General features: G+C 32.1%; 1 protein-coding gene across 2 annotated transcripts; it reads right to left on the bottom strand.

The window, feature by feature from the left end:
* LOC104730301 (VIN3-like protein 2) lies at positions 10,158–14,166 on the bottom strand. Of its 2 annotated transcripts, none has more exons than XM_010449452.2 (5): positions 13,939–14,166; positions 13,689–13,786; positions 12,286–12,687; positions 11,581–12,207; positions 10,158–11,495 (listed from the first exon to the last, which is right to left on the bottom strand). In XM_010449452.2, exons 2-5 carry the CDS (start codon positions 13,705–13,707, stop codon positions 10,399–10,401), a joined length of 2,145 nt encoding a protein of 714 aa, XP_010447754.1. In that variant the 5' UTR covers positions 13,708–13,786; positions 13,939–14,166; the 3' UTR covers positions 10,158–10,398. The 2 variants fall into 2 exon arrangements, with proteins under 2 accessions (XP_010447754.1, XP_010447755.1); XM_010449453.2 differs by having other exon boundaries at positions 10,158–11,459.

Raw genomic sequence — 22,524 nt, 5'->3', positions numbered from 1 at the left:
GTAAAAACTGAAATGGTAACGGTGTTAAAACCAAACCTCATTCTGTAAAACTCTTTTTCTATGGTCAAATTATTGTTGATTTCTATGTTTTTTCTGTTCAGATGAATTAAGTAAACCATATATGTTTAGAGATATAATCATTTTTTCAAATTATTGGTCATATTCTACCAAAAACCAAATTCTCTTAGGAAAGCGAACGACTAAGGGAAAAATATGAGATACGTATAGGCTTAAAAGGTTGGCCAGGGATAGATGAGGCAAAAAAACGAAGCCAAGTTTAGACAAGATGGCTCATTGAGGCAATGAAAGACGTAATTAGACAGAAAATATTAGAAAACTATAAACTCATTTGTCCCATCTTTTGGCTTTACGAAAAAGGCCACGACATATGTCATATATGTATTAAACTTCGCTTAAATATCAAAAGTAATGTATAACCTTAATTTTCTTCTTAATATATGAGAGTGTCTACTGTCTGTATGTCATAACATGTACACGTATGCGTCTGCACAAATAATTTATTTTTTGTTATTTTTTAACTCGTTGATTAGGATTCCATTAATATGATGAGATATTCATTTTTTTTTTGTCGACGATGACATATTCATATCTCTACCTTTAATTTGTAACCTAATTTATATATATGTATTAAATTATGTCCAATAGTATGCTAATAAATAAAGACTGTTGTCTAAACTGATTCATCTTACAAGCATAAATATTACACATAAACAAATAAACTTGTGAGATTCCAAGTTTAACGGCTACAAAAGTGATTTTTATACTATAACTGTTCTGACGAAATTATCAAGAAAAGAAAATAGAAAACGAAAGTTTAGAGAGATTTAATACTTATTTTTGGCTGGAGTTTACGCAAACAAGTGCTGTATTTGATTATTAATTACGACCATTTTGATACAAGTAGTGTAAACGAGTGTGCACCAAAAAAATAACCGACAAAGGCGGTACGAAAATAATTAGGTGAAATAGTGAATATTTCTAGTGAAAATTACAAGTAATTTTTGTTTAACACGTGATCTAGTCGTTTTTTTACTTTATACCTTATACTTTCTTGGTCAGCCAAGAAGACTTTTTTCACCATATAATTCATACTCAAAGTTACACAACTGCGTGAAAGTATATCCCAAGAAGTCAATACCCCACGAGCAAGTGGGCGGTCAACCATAGAGACTAGGATGTTGAATGTTGAAACTCGACTATAAATGCGACGATAGTGAATAAAGTAGGAGAATTTGTAAAACCTAGGACCGAAAACGTATATAGTTTATTAATTAAATACTGCATTTTGCTAATTTTTACTTAATATTCTGTTTTATTTTTTCTTAACCTCAAACAAAAAAGATTAAAAAAACCTATACTATCATTTAGTAAGAAAATTCAACTTTCGTAGATTAAAGTACAGAAAATTTTGTTAAATTCTTTTTTTCTTCTTCTAAACTTATATAGTACTAGTGAAGAGTTGTTTGTGTGTGTTTTTCTGGTCAAAGTGAAGACTTATTTTGAAACTTTTAGAAATCGAAAAGTTTACAAGAACCTGAGACGCCTAACTAGTAACTTCATCACACATGTAAACATAATATTAGTTGAGCCGAAATTAACCTCTGTCGTACAAATCGTACTAAGAGTAAGACTCCAGGAAAATAATAAGAGTTTTATTCCATTAAGACTATTAACATTTGGAATTTAAACCAGGAGGGTTGGTGACATTGGACCGTTTTGTGTCTTTTGGTCAGCCATTCCACACACATTGGCTTTAATTCATATGGATCCACATTCATATGTATCTATACATAGCTTTACACGTATATGTATGCAACCATGTGCATATGGACAAAAAAAGTTCATTAAATTTTATCTCTTACAGAGAGACCAACTTGTGGAAGTTACTTATGGTTCTGGCTTTCTATCATTTGATAATGATTCAAATTAAAAAAAATTATAATTGTCCGTACTTATCTCATGAAGATCACCGGTTGATTAAATTAATAGCAGTAAGTAACTAAAAATAATTCAATAAGCTTTCAAGTTGCATCATCTTGGATCTTTAATAATTGCATTGTAAACTAATACACCGTCACAAGGATATTGAGTTTCCCTCATGCCGCGTCTCACGCAGCAAGTTGCATTTCTCATCACACATACTTCAAAACTAGAGCTTTAATTTAAACAGATTGAAACCAAACTAAATAATCTAAACTGTGATCGAAACCAAACCAATTTTTAAAAGTAATAAATCGATTTTTGTTTTTAAATTTTAGTTCAACATAACAAAACTAAATCAAAGTGAAGAAACCGTAAAGTAAACCTCGACATGGAACACGCCTAGAAAGCAAATACTCAAGAGGCATGTTTCTAAAGAAAAAGCCCCAAGGCCAAGATGCACAGAAAAATGAAGTTTCTTCTAGAACTCTTAAAAATAAACATTATGGCTTCGGTTGCTTAGCTAACCCAATATGTTTATTTTTTCAACTTTATTTGTATGCATCATCGTTTTGCAGACTATAATATAGCCTTAGCATGTATGATGTAATTTTGTTTACAGGAAAACAAACCATTTCTTTATGAACCAAAAAATATATAATATGATGAGGTTGGACCGTTGTTCTATGGTACAATTTCAAAACCAATGAAAACCAAACAACAATAGTAACACATAGGGTCTGAATGGTAACTGCGGTCAGAGCGGACAAATCTGTTTGCGGATCAAACAATTCTGTTTTAAGTGTGGACAACAGACCGCTGCGGTCCAACTCTATTGATAAGAAAAAGTGGTCCACATTTGGTCTGCTGCGGTTTTGTTTCTATTTTCTGTAGATCGCACTACTGCGGACTACACATGATGAATAGTAAATAAAAAACGATCTGATCCACAGATGGATTTGTCCGCCCCAACCGCTGCAACCAAATAATGATTTCAAATACATGCAAATAGCCATAATAATTTATATTTTTAATTTAAAATAAGCGTACTATTAAATTTGAAAACGACATATTTTAAAAGGATTTTTATCAAGAAAATTTTCCCAAAGATCGACATGTGAACATGTACATGTGGTATGTACGGAAAAAGAAATGAGATATTTTGGGCAAAATGAAAAGGAAAAAAAGAAACAGCGATGGACCTAACATTCATATACACAAATTATATCCACAAGGGCTCTAGACACAAAGGGACAACTCTATTTACAATACAGTTTGGCACTACCACTGGACGTACCTAATTTAATTTATTCTTGTTCTTGTAATAATTTATATACAGCCTTTTTCAATTTCAATTATCTTATATTAATATTTATTTAAAATTATAAATGTTAGGTTTTAGTTATTAATTATTTAGTGATAAGTATGGTATCATGCATGTGTTTTCTTTTTGAATTTATTAGGTGGCCATGCTGCTTGTGCATCTGCTTATCTACACCCCACTTTTCTCTATTCAAATTTCATCAGATTAGTAAAGCCGTTTTTAATATAATAATTGATAATTTCCTTTTCTCCTAACATTTACGTCTCTCTCCTTTCAGCTAATTTTGTATAAACATAACATTAAGAGATGAAGATATAATATTACGATGGCATATTTCTGCAAAATCTTCATCTAATCATTTTATGTGTCATCCACGTTGGTTAGATAATCTCTTTCACATAATATAGGCTAAAATGTGTAGTATTTTCATCTGCATAAGTTTATTACGTTACGATATAAGCTAAATGTGCAATCAATCAAAACAACTATTATAAATGACCACAAAAGGTCCGGTGTTAATGCGTCGTAGTATAGTTACGAGTTTACGATCCAAATACATTCTCAACCAGTGATATAATTGTTGGATTGACTAAATAATTAAGATTTGCTTTCAGCGGAGAGTTTATGGCTTCGTCATATCAAATACTAGTATATGCGGTTACACCCGATTTTGGAAAATTTTATCTACCTCAAAATGCTATAGTGTTACTTCAAAATGCTATATGATCGAACATTAAAGAAGACGAATAATCAATCATTCAAAAGTAAAATGCTATAGTGTTACTTCAAAATGCTATATGATCGAACATTAAAGAAGACGAATAATCAATCATTCAAAAGTAAAATGCTATAGTGTTACTTCAAAATGCTATATGATCGAACATTAAAGAAGACGAATAATCAATCATTCAAAAGTAAAATGCTATAGTGTTACTTCAAAATGCTATATGATCGAACATTAAAGAAGACGAATAATCAATCATTCAAAAGTAAAATGCTATAGTGTTATAACGAATATAGAAAGCTTCAAAAAAGGAAAATGATCGGCATAGGATATAATATTAGTTGGAAAAAATATTGATAAAAATTATCTTAGACAAGATAAAATAAATCTTTGTAGAGATTCTTTGGAGCAAATATTTTGATAAAAAAAAAGTTATATATAAATGTCATAAAGCTTAATCCGTACAATCACCGAAATAATAAATCAGTATTTAGTATATATAATGTTTTAGTGAGATGGATAACACTTCAATGAAGAAGAATAAGCATATAATTAATCTTTTCACTTTTTAATAAAATATGTAATTCTCTTTATCTACTTGCTTTTGTCTCCGCTGTATATTAAAAACTCATTAAAATGACTATAAAAATGAAAAGTTCTATGCAAAGACAAAGCAAGTCGAAGTAACAAGAAGGATAATAGCACTAAAAAATGATTCAAATCTAACATTCTTATCTGTAAAACATATCAGCTAACGTTTTTGTGTTGATCAGAGAAACGGTGATTTGGAAACTCATGATTTATCAATTAGTGAGTTATTCAATAGAAATAAAAAAAAAAGATAGTTATTTAAATTAATTTTATGCTGTTATGACGCCAATTTTTCCAAAACAAATTTGGTATGCCTATCTCTTCTTCATCGCATATGGACATATATTATAGATATGCAAATTTTATCAACAAACATACTACAGAAATATTTTGGCACTAAAATTAAGAATAGTGGGAAATGGAGCATGCCGAAAAAAAAAGTTTTCAAGTTGGAAATTCTTTGATTATAATCAGACATGGTCATTTTGTGTCCGTTGCTGCTTTTTGCACCTTTTTTCGAACAACTATTGGCTAAGTTTTATTTTAGTATATCTATTGTTTTCATTTGTTTCTTGTTGTTCTTGATAAAGATTCTCTGAAATCATAAAAAAACTTTTCAAAGGTTTCTAAGAGAGGAATAATCGTAACATGCCTTTGTCCATCCATTTTCCCAACATTCAATGGACCAGCTTTTTTCTTCTTCTTCTTCTTCTTTTTCGACTTCATGTGCTTGTTTTCTTTTCTATCCCCATGATTTGGTATAAAAGAAATATTATGTGCATACTTTCTATTCATGGTTCAACAAGTTGGATATTTGTAATCATAATTTCTTTTTTTCTTTCCCTTTTACTGTTGATCCAAGTTGTTGTATATAGTATAGATATGTTACCAAGTTTTTATAAAACATTTGTCAATTTAGATACAAATGAAAAACGAAAATCTCAACATGTAAATATCAAATATAGCCGAAAGTGATTGGATTTTATTGGGCTGTGAGGCCCATATGGGAATCCAAATATTTAAGAAAAGTTTGATTCTTCCTCTTTTCCTGATTTACAAATTATAATATATCCTCAAATACACTGCAAAAAAGACACAATGATGTATTTCTTTCTTGTTTAGATGAATGATGAACAAAACAATTTTTCTATTATTTCTGATTTATTTATTTAAACGAAATATAGAAATTGATGGCATGTATTTATTACTCTTGTAAAATGAAAACACACAACTAAGAAGATCAAAAACCAAACCAATAACGCTAGACAAGATAGTTCTACCAATAATCAATTAATTTGGGTGACATGAATTTTAAAAAACTAAGTATAGTCATAGGCTCATAGCATATGTAACTCTAACCATATAAAGAGATTTGTAGCCTCAAATTGAGGAAAAATACTGTTTGTGAAACCACTTTATGAACTCCATATTTGATTTATTTTTATTTCGTCATAAATCAAGATACGTTTACAAAAGTTTTGATTCTAGTCACACTGATAATATGATTATTTTAACAATCAATGGTGAATTAGATATTATAAACAACGTGTATTACAACAATTTAAAATTTTACAAAGAATTGACAAACATAAACATTAATTTTGCATATTTTTTTTGTTTGCTCAAAAGGAGTTGCATATTCCTTGTACATAAACTGTCCAATCAATCAACAATCGATTATGAATTACTTTTCATTTCCTTTAAAGTATGTCAAACTATAGTTTGTATAAGAGTTAATTACGAAAGAAGCCACTTTTCTTAGTGGCATTTATGGATTTTTCCATTTTGGCTAAAGTCTTATAAATTTGCCACTTTTTAGATTTTAAACACACAATTTTATATATTTTGGTTCCAATCTTTTGTAAGGTTTAGTATTTGTTATAAAGTATATATTTTAGCAAAAAAAAATCCACAAATTTAGAGATTTTAAAGTGATCAAAAGTGGTAAATCTAAAATATTTAAAGGAAATGACAAATTCAAAATAATTGGAGTGGAAAGTGGCAAAATCTATATAATCCCTTTATATAATGATACATTGTGTATTTCTACTACATAATCAGCAGATTTTTTTTTTTTTTTTATCATTCCATTTATATTCGAAAGATAATATATAAATTAGTAAAAATCAAATCCACAAATAAATTTATTTTTATTCGACTAGAATATGCGGCTAAGATCATAATTTACAAAGACGAGTCAAATCCATAACACATTTGCGAAATAAATAATTACATTAGATACGCCAGTCAAGTGGTTCAAAGTGGTACATGGTGTATATTTTGGGTGTAGCGAATAAATCACAACTTAATACTTGGCGATGGTGTAAATGTACATCAACTATCCATAATAATTAGTATCCGCCATTATATGTTTTTAATTAAAAAAAATTTCTTGATGAGAAAAATAAATTGGATAACTTAATCAAAAATATTTTTTTGACAACTAAAATTTTGAACAGACATATCATGGATAAAATCGACGTATGAATGAAATTTTTTATTTAACTATTGTTAAAATTTTACAAATGTAATTAAGAAAAAATACACAAAACTTAGTAGCTCATGAGGTGGTTAATACAAAAATCGTTAAATTAAGCATCATAAAACTCATTTTTCTTTTTCATTTACATATTTCATCTTGTTTATTAAATAAAAAAATTTGACAAAATATTTTTAGATCAAAGTTGGCGTTGCCACAAGACACCTATCTTGTCCCGCAAGTCACCGTATGCACACTAGAATAGTTGATGTCTGAGATATCCCTCAATTATCTGTTTGAAATAAATAACTAGAATAGTCGATGTTTGACATATATATGTACAAATCTATATCTTGATTGTTCTCTTTTATGTTAAAATCTAGGTCTAAAACATGTTTTGCGATGGAAGATTCAAATCAAAGAGACGAGGCAGAAGAGTTTTAAACGGTGAGATCGCTGGAGGCATCAATTCAGTTTTTTTTTTACTTGATTTGTTTGTAGAATTCAGCTTTCATCATTCCTTGATTTTTATAGTAATAGTAGATCACGTCACACGTGCAATCAAATGCTGACAAATGGCAAGTGTAGAAGAGTAGAAGTAGTGTAAAAGAAATTGAAGTTATGAAGAATTCATTCGTAGCTAGTGTAACGAAACATATTTTGCCACATCGTCTAACACCAGAATGGTTTCTAAGCTAGCTGTTGTTTCCTCTTCTCCGCAATCTCCTTCACCTTTATAAAAGACTCGAAATCGTCAGTCCTCTCTCTCAAGTTCAACGAAATCACTCTCTTCTGATCGTCATCTTCAAAAGGATTACTAAGTCTAAGTGTCTCTGCGGATCAGAAGCAATATAACAAATCATACTTTGCCATATCATCTACCACCAGAATTGTTCAAAAACTTGGTTCAATGGAACCTTCAATTAAGGATGACGAAGAAATAGAGCCGGCGCTATGTATTTTGTGGCTACAAGCAAACTGAAAAAAAAGGCTGATTTGTACATATTTAAACTAAATTTTTTTTTTATCAAACTAAATAATAAATCTGGATAGTTTTAACAAAAGCACAAAAAATTCTAAACCATCACAGATCAAAAATTCTTTTTTTGTGTGAAAATGATTCTCCTTGAATTTTTACTTGCAAACTCATCCATCAAAGTTTCATAGTCAAGTTTTGCTGCCAAACTTCTTTCAATGGACATCATCACTGTTATTTTTGTTGATCTCCTCTGAAATCTCATCAATTTTAGAAGTTTCAGTTCGTTTAACATACCTTCACTTTAAGGATGTATAAAATATTAGTAGAGTGGGTAGAGGGAGAAAGAAGAAGGAAGAAAGAAGAAGCTATGATAACTATTAGCTAGGGTTAATTGATTATTTTTTTTTTCCTATTTTCGTTTTCTAAATACTAATAATTTATAAAGATATATATATTTTTAAAAATAATTTAAAGCTATAATATATATATTTTTTTTTTTTGTCAATCAATTGCATTTATAACTTAACCAGCAAAGGGTTCAGGTTGCTCCGGTTGAACCGGGTTTAATACATTAACTAGTACAGAAGGTGGTTGAAAATCAATACTCGGAATTAAATTAGACAGAGAGTTTTTTGCAATCTCATCCGCTCGCCGATTCCTCTCCCGAGGGACAAAGATGAAGGAGATTTCTTCGAAACTCGATGCTAAACGAAGGATGTCATGTAGAATCCCGTGAATCTCCTTCAGATGGAGTTCTAAGTTAACTGTTTTGATCAGCTGCTGTGAGTCAGAAGCGCACAAAAGTTTCCGGTGGCCAAGTTTCAATGCGTCTTGAAGAGCCAAAAAAAGAGCTACCGCTTCCGCCATGAGAAGCGATCGGACATGGTGAGAGTTCTCACAGCCCTTTTGATCAGTGAGGAGGGAAGATATATATATTTTTTTTTTCCTATTTTCGTTTTCTAAATACTAATAATTTATAAGATATATATATTTTTAAAAATAATTTAAAGCTATAATATTATGCCTACAAAACGGGAACACAAAAATATGGAGAGCTGAGAGTATCGAACCTGGTAAGTGAAGGTGAGAGATACCTAAACACTACCACTAGACTACCTACACTTACTTAATCTCATCCGCTCGCCGATTCCTCTCCCGAGGGACAAAGATGAAGGAGATTTCTTCGAAACTCGATGCTAAACGAAGGATGTCATGTAGAATCCCGTGAATCTCCTTCAGATGGAGTTCTAAGTTAACTGTTTTGATCAGCTGCTGTGAGTCAGAAGCGCACAAAAGTTTCCGGTGGCCAAGTTTCAATGCGTCTTGAAGAGCCAAAAAAAGAGCTACCGCTTCCGCCATGAGAAGCGATCGGACATGGTGAGAGTTCTCACAGCCCTTTTGATCAGTGAGGAGGGAAGATATATATATATTTTTTTTTCCTATTTTCGTTTTCTAAATACTAATAATTTATAAGATATATATATTTTTAAAAATAATTTAAAGCTATAATATTATGCCTACAAAACGGGAACACAAAAATATGGAGAGCTGAGAGTATCGAACCTGGTAAGTGAAGGTGAGAGATACCTAAACACTACCACTAGACTACCTACACTTACTTAATTTTAAGGCCGAAGTTTTTTTATATATTATCGGCCGCAAGTACTTGCTTGCTTCGCTTGTACCTGTGGCCGGCTCTGCTCGCAGAAACCATCTCCACCACTTATTAAATCTGAATTTCATGTTGCATTAGATAGCCAAAGAGAATCTGCATGGAATTTTATATTGTTCAAAAAAAAGTTACCCCAACAAATTTGACATAATGTTGTAGACAAATGATTTTAATAATATAGTATTTGCATTGTATATGATGACGAATGACGATGACGATCATGATTGCTGACGTATTTAAAGTTTGTTGCATTTGTTATTGGAACTATTTTCGAATTATTGAAAAATAAATCTTACGTTAGCAACGTTTAACAAATACTCCGCTGAAGATTAATCAAACAATTTCATTGTTCTCGCAGCTTCATCATAATGTACATATAGAAGTTATCATTTTCATAACCTTCGTCTGTATGAGTATAAGATAACATTTTTCCAGAAGTCAACGAACTAATAATAATTCAGCCTAGTACTAAATTATAAAATGGAATCAAATCCATAAAAATATAAATAAAATCCCCGACAAAGCAAAAACTATTCGATAGCAACAGTACTACTGTTCTTGCATGGAAATGTTCCAATAATGCAAATTTCCCAATAATTAGAATAAACGTTTTGAAAATGTCATGCATGAATAACATGAAAGAACCGCTAATAATAAAAACCCACATATGAGAGCCCCCATGCCATCTCTAATGCCACAACTTCATACAGAATCCAGATGGAACAACCGCAGACGCACCACCACTACCACCACCAACGGCAGAACGCTTGATGGAAACTCGATCGTCGAAAGTATCAATGAGCTGCTCAGCTAAAGCCATGGGATCATCAATGAACGTATCGATGTATATCTTCACAACTCTAATCTCTTGTGACGTCGCTCTTAAACTATACCAAGTCAAAAACTTCTGTCTGAAAGTCTTATCAATGTGTCCTGAACACTCGAGCTGTCTTATGATCTTCACACAATGCTCTAGTCCGCTCTCTGATCCTCCGTTAGCTGAATGATCTCCGTTGTTACAGTTGTCTTTCCTAGCTTGACGGTTCTTGATTTCGTCTGACCTGAAGGGAGTGATTGGCAAACTCGCATCTGAATTGTTTCGGTTACTAACAAGATTAGTCGTAGTAGTCAGGACTGGAGTCTCAGATCTTGATCTGTTCTTGTCAAGAACAGCTTCTTGTTCTTCTTCCTCCTCCAACAACACAATCTCTTCAACGTTATTCTCAATCTGTACAATCTCTGATTCGGTTGTCCTCTTCTCTCTTTTCGCAGCACTTTCATCGACAGAAGGAGAGTTGTTGAGGTCGTTCTTTAATGGCCTCTTCGGGGCAATGTAATCATTGTTGGACTCAGCTTCAACAGAAGAAGGATTAGAAGACAACGTGCTGCAATTTGTCAGAGGGCTTTCGCTTCTTTCAACTGCCGAAGAGCAATTTGCTCCTTCTTCAGCGCTACGTGTCAAAACATTGATTTCATCAACTCCCATTTCTCTGGTTCCGCTATAGGACACTACTCTGAAGCAATACTCAGAAGCTGGAGCTAAACCAGAGACGACAAATCTTGTGTTTGGAGTAAATAGTGTGCAAGTAGATTTCTCCGGGTAATCTTTTTCTGGTACCTTACGGTGCCAAATACTGTAGTGGACGATGTTTGGAGGTGAGGGGATATCGTTAGAGGCGAGAACCACTGTGAGTGAAGTCGCGTTTACATCCTCAAACCTGATCTTGGTTGATCCTGTGGTTGCTGTATCTGCAGATATCTCATTGCTCAATACATGAGAACAATCTACGAAACAAAATCAGAGAATCAACATTTTTGGAAACATACTTGACATATTACTCAATCATTGAAAGGGTATAAAGATTCTAACCTTGCTGCACCTTGGAGCTGCGAGGTGAAGGCACTGCAACAACTTCAGGATTTGTAGTTTTTAGAGTTTCAAGAGATTCAAGAGCAGTAGAGCAAAGTTTCTGCACATCGGGTCCCGACTGAAGTCTGTTAACAATTCCTCTACCCATTTTCATAGAGAGACCAGTGAGAGGACCCACATCAGCTTCAAGACACTTGACAGCTTCATCCACAACCTCACACAGATTTAGGTATGTAGTTGATCCCTTCAAAAGTTTCTGGACTAAGAAAAGACGGTAACAAAGTACATCTACCCTTCTGGTTTCTTTAGCAATCGTCAATTGCTTCTTCCAACATTCAAGCAGACTGTTCGTTTTACCGCAAGAGACACAATAGAAGCAGCATCCCTCACTTCGCTTGTCTTTTGCAAGACCGGATTTTTCAGTCTTGAAAGCACATTCAAGATGGCATGAGAATCCACAAGACTCACCCTCAAATGGAGGATCTGAGCTACATGTTAACCAGAGACTAGGATCTTTGTTATCATCATACTTATGACAGATGCAACAGGAACACCTTCTGCAAAACGAGTCTTCCTGTCTCAATACAGCACGGCAAGCCAAATTGTTGCAGTAGATAGTACTCTCACCTGACCAAATTCTACTTTCGGGTTAGAATGCACCAAAACGTTGATACCTTTGAGCTGAAAAAAAGAAGATTTTGTTACCTTTAGTGTTAACCGAGCTGCAGCTCCCTGAGGCATTGTTGCTTGTTACATTGTTGGTTGCTGGAACTGGAACCACATACCGAGAAGGATTATCGACCTTCCTTTGTCTCTTTGTGTTTTTCTGGATAGGCAAAGAATCAGAATCTCTCTTCTTCCCTTCATTCTCTCCAGAGTTTTTCTCGGAAACAATTTTCAAAAGGGTCTCAATGATCTTGACTTTGGTCAAGCCAGTATATTTCCTTTCTTTTCCCATTTCTGCGCATAAGATTTGTAGAATCTCTTGGCGGCTCCATGCCTGCAAGACTTCAGAAGCTAGATGCGTTTGCTTCGACAATTCATAAACAAGCTGTCTCTTCTCATCAACACTCATTTCATTGCACTTTGATGAGTCACCTGCAGCTCCTGTATATAGAAGCAGAAGAAGAAAAAATAAGTGAGTTTTACAATATTGGCTTGAAGAACAATGTCCTTAACCAGAAACTATGAAAGACAAAAAAACATGAATTAGCTGTCTGATCTTACACAAAGGATGATACTTGAAGCAATCTTATTTTCCAAAACAGAGAAGAAAGACTCCAAATTCAATACAAGTGCAACTACAAAGCTAAAATGGAACTTTGAAAACAAACAGCTCATTCATATTTAAAAAAAAAAAAACAAAGAAAGTTCAACAACCACCACAGGACAACAACGTTGATAAGGTTAGATCCACTACGAGTGCGACTTTGAGAGACAGAAGAACCAAACAAAAGATGACAAAGCAAAGATAATGTTCTTTAGGATGGCAATTGAGAAGAAAGACTCAAGATCGAAAGCAAAGAATAAAGCCTTGTAAGTAAAAGTAACACAAGAGAATGATTCTATTAGGTATTAGAACCCACATTACATTTCATCAAATCATGGAATCTTATTCTATACAGAATCAAAGTCATATCTTTTGACGCACGATTTTAATTATAAAAAAAAAACAACTCAATTCATCAAACCAATGATAGTGGGAAACTAAACAAACAAACACACAACAGAGAAGAATATGGAGTTAGAACCAATCAACCATAGAAACAAAAGAGGGTAGGGAAGACCCACCCAATTAAGAATCAATCACCAATTAAAAAAAAAATAGAAAGAAACCCCAGTAATCTAAGATCAGTAGCAGAATTAGTATAAAAAAAAGGCATAGAACAGTCATTCTCAAGACCTCCAAAGAGGAAGATAAAGTCTCCACCTTTCAAAACAAATAAACCATAATTGAATAATATAAACAAATCGAAATCAGCATCCAAAGCTTTAAAACTAAAAAACATTGAAAACAAAACAAAGAGAGAGAGAGAGAGACACGGATATCGATAAATCTTAAGGCAACCAATGAATGAAGGAGAAACCCAGAAATCTAAAAGTAGTACCATCGTGAGAAGAATCCATGAGGGAGAAGTGTAGAGAAGAAACTAATCAAACCCACATTATCGTTAAAGGAGAACCACTAGTCAGATTCTTCAAACCCCTGCCATGTTGAAGAAGAAGACACCAAAAATAAAAAAAAAAATTAGGTAAACAATGAAAAATAAAAACTTTATGGAGTGAAATAAAACAGAGGAAAGAGAGAGAGAGAGAGAAGAGATCGGGAAACAAAAAAAAAAGAAAGAGAGTAGTTACCCAATAAGGAAAGCTTAAGAAAAAATATTAAAAAAAAAAATATCGTCGAGCAAAAGAATCGAACGGTTTGATATTGTTTTCTCTCTCCCTCTTCGTTCGGAGAAGTTACCGGAGAACGGAGACACCGGAGACGAGAGAGAGAGAGAGAGAGAGAGAGAACGCTGTGGATGTGGAGCAAAGAAGAGAGAGAGAGAAGAGGATGGGACTATGAGGAGAAAGAGAGAGAGAGAGAGAGGCCTATGATAAGAGGAGATGCAGTTTTATGGTGGGCCTCAAAAAGGGTTAAAAATATATGTTTTGTTTATATATTTTTTTAACTTTTTTAATTATATTTTCTTTTTATGGTCACGTTACTTCTGTGAATTTTTTGGGTTTAGAGTAACGTTCGTAATTTTAGTCTTTTTATTTTTTAGCTATTTATTGTTTCATACACATGAATTAGTAACTCTGTTTTTTTTAAACGTGGTGACTGATTTGATTAATGACTATAAGTAGTTTAAGATAACATTAAGAGTGTGACTGATGATGGTTCAACGTTTAACATATGTCGAGTGTCTAGCCGTTTAGATTTTAGACATTTTTGAGTGTTTCTTGTAAAAACAACATTCTTGTGTTCAAACGAAATTTAATAGAAAAATATACAAAGAGAGATGACTACAAAATTTTGGTTAAAAGATATGTATTAGTTGTTGGATAATCAACCAAAACGTAAAAATTGAGAAGATTATTTCTCAAATATTAATGTAGGGATATATATTTATTTTTATTTTTTAAAAATGTAGGGGTATTTCTCCTAACAAGACAAAGATAATTTATACAGTTCCTACGAGTCAATCATAACAAAATTATACATCCCCTATTTAATAAAAGGGAAGTACACAACTTCAAATTTGTAAACTATATAATTTTAATAGTAGGTTATAAATGGGTTATAAAAAATTTGATATTAATTTGCTACAAGATGTATGTTAGGTGTAATCCATGTATATTGTTCATTTTCGGAATATATTTCCAAAAACAACAAACAGAATTGATTTCCAAAAACAATAAACAGAATATTCCCTTATTAATCATGATTCCTAATATCTTAATCTACGAAAGTTACTGTAATCACGGAAGAATCTTCAAAACTGCCAATATAAATAATACAAATCACCTCTCACAAAAAATACCTCGCTCATATTCGCTCATATTCATATACCTAAAAAAAATGACTATGGTTTCACAATGAAATTACAATATAAATTATAATTTATATAGAAATTACAATATAAATTAAAAAATTTCAACCCCGTGCTCTAGCACGGGTCTTAATCTAGTTAGTTTCTTTATTATGTGACACTTATCTTATCTTTGTTTGTTTTATTTTTGAATAAGCATGTCGCACACTATATAACACATGGTAGATACGCATTGGCAAATCGCATCGAACTGTATACGTGTGTGTTACGGGAACATTGGCTATCATCAGAAACGGGGAAAAACTTAGGATTTGAACGGGGAGATAATGACATGTGCTAAACACTACGGTGTCTTTATTTATCAGTACCGCAATTCCTATTATTTTCTTAGAAATTATTTGGATCACAAGTAGTCTAGAGATGGGATAGATAGATAACACAATTTGGATTCTTTTGGGTCTGTATTTAGCAGTTTTTTGTCTATTGTAAATCAGTTTACAAGAACCCATCGAACTTTATAGTAAGAAACAACTAACCGTTAATAGTTTTACACGAATAGTATTGTTATTAAGTAGTATACATTTACTCTGTTTTTCTAGGTTTCTTGTCTAGTGAAGGCACGCGCTGACTTCTATTTTTATTCAGATTCAGAAATATATGTTTAATACTCCCTCCGTTTAAAAATATATGATGTTTTAAACAAAGCACGCAGATTAAGAAGACTATACTTTTAATAAGTTCAACCAATCAGAAACAATACTGCATAATATAAAATACTAAACTAATTTAAAAGTTGCATTGAAATTTGAAAACATCTTATATTATGAAACAACAAACTTCTCTAAAACATCATATATTTTGAAACGGATGGAGTAAATGATAGCTTCGAAGCTGATGAAACACACAAATCGATAAACATGTATTTTCTACTTTTTTCATTCAAATAATCGGAAATATAAGGTTTGTGCATGTGATATTGGTCGGATTAATTTGATTACCCCTAAGGCCCTAACCAATCAATTACATAACTTTTTTGAATGCCAGATTATGTTTCTTTAGACAAAGTTTTTGTACGTAGTCTATGGTCACATCATCACATGGATGATCAAAGATGCTGTACATGAATAACAACTAATGGAATAGAGTATATGGTAGAATTGGATTAGCAATGACGATAGATGAAATGTATATTATAAGATTAGCAACAGCCAACAGCTAGCATATGACATTGTAAATAATTTCCTTTGTCAGAGCAAGAAAAGTAAAGTATATGGTCATGCTTCTTTCGTATCACTTTAATTTATTGTTATTGAATCTCCACCTAACCTATCTACCTAGCAAGCATCTATGTCATATAGTAAAAGCTAGTATTATTACTACAGGGAACATACATGTTTTTCTTTTCTTTCTAAAGGAAGTCCCAGGGCTAAAACATGTATTTTTCTTCTGTCGGAGTCAACCTTTTACAGATCAACCTATCTTCGGAAAATCGCCACCCCATCCCAAGCCAGACTTGAACCAGGGACTGGCTTCAACGCAACGTTATTACCAACGAACTCGATGATTATACACAACCTAAGCTACAGTTGGTTACCAAGTACCAACATATACATACGTTTTTTTGATAATCAAACGTATTGACTTTTTGGTTGACATGTTTAACCGGTGTAGCCAAACTCAAAGCACCCAAGAATTTAAAAACAATGCATGGTTAAATCCAAAACATTCTGTATACGAAATCTACGATCGAAATAGGTATTTAACTTCGATTAAAGTTAATATTTGTGAATATACGTATCATCATGACATCATCTGTAATTTGGTTGGATGAATAGTTTATGCGGAAGTCGTGCATGGTACATTGTTACGAGCTGGATATGACAAAGAATCCTATATATACAAGAAAACTGTTAAGACTTAATTAGAATGGTGGAAGAAATTAAATACTGTGGACTGGCAAGTGGCGACATACCCATAAAGAATATTAAAAACTTAAAACAAATATTAATGTTATCGTCTCATGTGGTCCCTGAAGGGTTTTGTTCAGTTGTGTGAATTGTGATTGCTTTACCAACAAAAAGAAATAATCATACATCATTGCATGGGGTAAGTACGAAAAGTGAGAAAGAAATCTCATTTACTTTAGTTTCATAATATTTTGTCTTTGTAGAATCTGTAATATTAGTATCATGAAATAAAAATTTGGTCGTGAAACAGAATGCTAATATCCGGTCGGTATTAGTAAGTTTTTAGACTCGTTAAACATGTCAATTTATATTTTATTTTTGTATTTTGCAGTTAGTTGAAATTTAACCATCAACCTAAAAAATAATCATGATCTATTTAAGAAATCCCGGACAGTCGTCGAAACAGGACCAAGCCATTGCAATTTGTCACAACATCCCTATTTAATACCATATATATATGTATCTTCTTGCAATGTTTCTGAAAAGATGATGAGGGCCACATTACTATCACATATATGAATTTTACGTAGTTTGATCTAAACTAATACAATCGTATAGAAGAAAAAAGTAGTGAATATAGCTAGTGGTGGTTTCGTCAAATCAAAGTCGGGAGGTGTGAAATTGTTTTCTAGTGGATACGCACACTACTTGACTTAATTATTATATATGTTTCATGTCATAGATTTCATAAGTGGCCTGAGTTTTGGCATAACACGCTACACAATTTAATTTTACGTCGGTAGAAACTTAAAAGCGGAAAGTTTGTTGTTCAACAAATTAAGAGTGTATAAAATATGATTACAACAAATTATTCAGCATATATAATAATTGAATCTTCATCGACAAAAAGGTGCTTATATATATGCTTGTAATTGGGTACATATATGGTCCATCCGATCAACATAATGATGTCCTTTGTAGCACTTTTATGGCAAATTTTCATATATTTTTTTAAATCGCACCAGCCGAAAAATGTCTTACTATTAACAAAATATAGTTTAAGAAAAAAAAGTCAAGAGTTCTATAGCAAACTATTGTGAATTCTTTAGTCATCTTTAGCTTATTGCTTTTCGACAACAAATCCACTTGGTATGACACATACACACACACACAACGTTGCAAAAAAAAAGATAGTGGCAAAGGAGTTTTTCTATGTGTGGAAAGAGTAAAGGTCATTCTTTCCTAATCCATTTCAAACTTTTAATTATATTAAAAAAAAAAACAAGCTAAGCTTATTTATTTATGCCTTATTGATTGTAAAGGGTGTTTCTAGGCAGACGAAGTCATAGCACGAAGGCAAGACTTGCAAACCATGCCATTTTCAGATACATCCGATTCTTTTGAAACTAAACAATAACCAACAAAAAAATTTTGAACCCTTTGCATAGATGATACATAAAAATCGATTTGGAACCCATGAACATGGAATATGACCATATAAGAGATCTCGAGAAAAGTTGATTTCGTTTTTTTTTTTATCTCTTACTATTGGTGTGTAAAACTGACTTTGGGTTTTATGATCTCTGATAGGGTCACACGAGTAAAGTATAGTTTTTCAAAACTTGAACTCGTGAAAATGTTGCTGCTAAAAGACATGCTTTGTGTGTGTTTATATGCATGTAGTTCAAGTTACAACATCTCATTCATTGCAGTCTAATTTGAAGTTTATACTCTCCACGGGACTTCACATTGAAACCTACAAATCAAGGCCTACTTATTTGGAAAATAAAGGCCCAATTAGCCCAATGGATTATTTCACGCAACGCAACCTGTATAATGCATGTTAATCAAAAGAAAGAAGAAAAATATTTCAATCTTCTGAATCGAATATGTTTGCTGATAGATTTAAAACAAAATCAAAGATACTTTTGTTAAATACTGTAATTTATATATTTTGTTAACATATACAAATTTTTTTTTTTGCCAACCACATACAAATTTTCATTTATACAAAACAAATGCTTCAGTTTTGTTTTTACTAATGGCATGCTACTTAATGTCTTAAACCAATCGACATACATGTAAAGGTACTATATAATACCTGGTGTCAAATCTGATAGTTAACAAGGAAAAGAAAAAAAAAACTGATAGTAGCAAAATTATGAAGTAAGTATTGAACATTTTTATATTTTCTCTTCATTAAAAAGAGAAGTTATTAATATTTGAGACTTTTTTTTCTTTCTCGTGTCCAAGTATTTGCCTCACCTCAAGTTCAATACACAACTATTAAAAAATTATATGGAGGTATAGAATATACTAGAAGATATATTGACAATAACATTTTAAGCAAGTATAAATAAAATATATTCCAATGATTACACTTATAAAATTATAGTGATAGAGAACCAAAGGCCGGTCATTTTCAAACAATTGCAGGATTACTGATGTTTTATATTAATAAGATTTTGATATGATTTTATTGCGTATACATACAGACTTAATTTTGTTGATCAAATAACAACATTGATGGGGAAATGGATGAACCAAGTGGTTAAGTTTTGTCCACGTGAGTCACGGTTTCCTATCTACCAATGAAAAACCTTATAAATAACTTGCTCATCAATCTCGCTTACGTGGGCTTTCTATTGCCATTTCTCGCCTTTGGCAATTTGAGCCCAACATAACTCCAGCTAAGTCTATTTAAGTATTTATAAAATCACTTTATCACTTATTTTATATACCAACCAACCATTTTTTTGTATATATATATGGCAAATATAAAAGGATTGATAACCAAAAACAAGGATAAGACTTGTATTACTTCTTTGTTTTCTGGCGATGAGAAGAATGGTATAATGTAATTCGAGTTTTGTATTTCTAGAATAAGAAAATTAAGGTATATAGGTGTCATAGAAAACCTGCTTTTAGATCGAATTAGTGTTTCAGTCTTGAAGTTAAAAACATGAATGAACTCGGCATTATGATCCAGACCATATGGCGCTGTGATTACCGATGTATCTTCAGGTCGTTATCTTCATCATCCCGTTTGCTTATAGAGATCTGTAAACTGCACTTTATCAACTTATTGAAGTATCCTCCTAAGAACCTGAAGCCAAGTGGCATTATGACCCCATTTCCATGGAGTGGGTGTTACCACTCAAGCTATCAGGCTTCTTCACCGAAGCATCTAAATTTCAGAACTATCACCACCAACCGGGTTTCAACCCACCGAATCCCTGCTAAGGCAATGCTTATGCTTTTGCCTCTCTCTTCGGAGAGCTCTTTGGCTTTGATTCACCCTTCAACGTCACCAAGTCATTTGACCGTGACTACTTTGTCAGCTATTGGATTCTTCGATGCTGATCAGCCTTGCAACCATGATCTCTCATGTCTCAGCTTGCTTTTTAGCGACTGCCTCACAGCTCTTTTGGACTATTGCTTGATGCTATTTATCTTTCTGTTTATGACTTTGGGGAAAGTCTATCTTTGTAATTTTAATCATTTGAACTCTGGAATTCCTTTTCCTTTTCTTTGTACTGTTTCTATTTGAATGAATGGAAATCTATCTTTGTCCAAAAAAAAAAAAAAAAGGTGTAGTCTAATAACTTCACAGTTCACACTTTTGATTTCTTTTGGGAATGTGTTTTCGTAAGAGGAGAAATTGGTTTAAAGGCATTGTTAGCATGTTGTTTTGGATGAGACGTTACTACAAAATCATATACTGTCTTTAAGAAGATGGCATATGTAAGAAAACAGACAGTATGCCAATTTTGATACACGTTTTTAGAAATTAAACGTTTGATTACTCAAAATATATCCGTTCTAGAGGTATTAACTGAAACGGATATTGATCTCTAATTGGGTATATCCTATATAATTTCCTAATGTACACGATATAAAAATAAATGCCATAACATATAAAAACGATCAATGTAAATGTGATAACAACTTGGTATATAGTTCTTCCATATCTATAAATGGGTGTTGTACATGTAACATGTAGATTATGTTTGAAATAGTGTCAAGGAAAAAGACACGTGTGTTGTGGTAATTCATTTGTCGTGCCTACCTGTGGTGGAATCTTCACTTTTGGAGATCTAATAATTAAATTGTTTTGGCATGAAGTTGACACATGTAGGTCGATCGAAGGAAACGCCAATGAAAACCAAATTGAGTTCATATCTCAAAGATCCAACGAAACCAAAAATGGTGGTAGTTTAATGGCAAATTATTTTGTGGATCTGAGTAAATATGTATATTTGAGTATCTTTTTCATAGACAACTACGTAATTCACATAACGGCTTTTTTATATAATACTCCAAAAGTTGGATTTCAATATAAGCTCATTCGATTATAAGAAAAGTACGGTTACAAATTATTATGACCTTTTCGAAAGTTAAATAGCTCGACCAATTTTAATTTATGGGTGATCATTGAACAACTTTGGCATGCGAGTGGTTGACCATCTTACCACTTGTCTGCGTTATGAACCTTCTTCGTAATAGACTACATTTTTAAACCTTCAATGAAATGCTTTGTCTTTCTTGAATAGTATATGGATCTATAGTATATATTATTTTATATCTAGTGTACATTATTAGTTTTATATACGTCGAACATGATAAAAGTGTTAGCTAACAAAAATAAAATACAAAAAAGAGTCAAAGTTCCTCCCATATTTGACCAACCAGGCAACCAAGCTTGGCCGTGGCGAGATTCAACGGGTTCAAGTCCATAAGTCATGATGTTTTTGCTCAATCTAATACTACGGGCTATATGAATCCCATAGCTTTGGGCATTTAATTTCTTAAATGAGAAACAAAACTAAATTTAAAACTTTACATTATTCATTTTAGAAAAACTCCAGAGATTAAAATCACGTAGCTATTGCCAATCATAGTACTTAAAATATGTTATTGATTTTCGAAAAACCAAAAAAGTACTCAATTATTGATATTGTTCGTTTAAAGAGACATAGCCAAATTGTTGACTGATAAAATAATTTCAATTCAACAAAATAAACATAGGATATATCTATCTAATCATCCACTTCTTTTTACTTTTTTTTTAGTGAGATCCACTTCTTTTTACTGTGATTAAATGTTAGTATAATTATTACTTTTTCTGTTTATATGGTTTTGATGATAGCACTACTACTTTAGTATAATCGTCTATTCATAATTTTAGATTCAATACATTATGTAATTAAATTTTATCAACAACCGTTACGTATTTTTAAACTTATATAGATTAATATAATAGTATATATGATACAATCCCTTATGTTTTTTACAATAAAGAGACAGAAAAGTGTCAAAACGCATGGATTATATTATATACTAAAACAAGAAGGATTTAATTTAATCCTATAATGTAGTTTAAAAAAAACCAAACGTGTTGGTTTGACCGGTCTGGTTTGGTGAGCGCTGGTAATTAATTTCACCATCCCAAATCAAATCACAGAATTAATTAATTAAAGTAAAAAAAAAAAATTTAA

This window comes from Camelina sativa, chromosome 12 (assembly GCF_000633955.1).
Source record: "Camelina sativa cultivar DH55 chromosome 12, Cs, whole genome shotgun sequence".
Taxonomy (NCBI): domain Eukaryota; kingdom Viridiplantae; phylum Streptophyta; class Magnoliopsida; order Brassicales; family Brassicaceae; genus Camelina; species Camelina sativa.
The sequence above is the reverse complement of the archived record's forward strand: the minus strand, read 5'-3'. Positions and strand labels throughout refer to the sequence as shown.

Coding starts and splice junctions, on each gene's coding strand:
- LOC104730301 (XM_010449452.2), bottom strand. Junction 12,208..12,285: donor CAGCTCGGTTAACACTAAAG/GTAACAAAATCT, acceptor GAATTTGGTCAG/GTGAGAGTACTATCTACTGC. Junction 11,496..11,580: donor CAGCTCCAAGGTGCAGCAAG/GTTAGAATCTTT, acceptor TTTGTTTCGTAG/ATTGTTCTCATGTATTGAGC.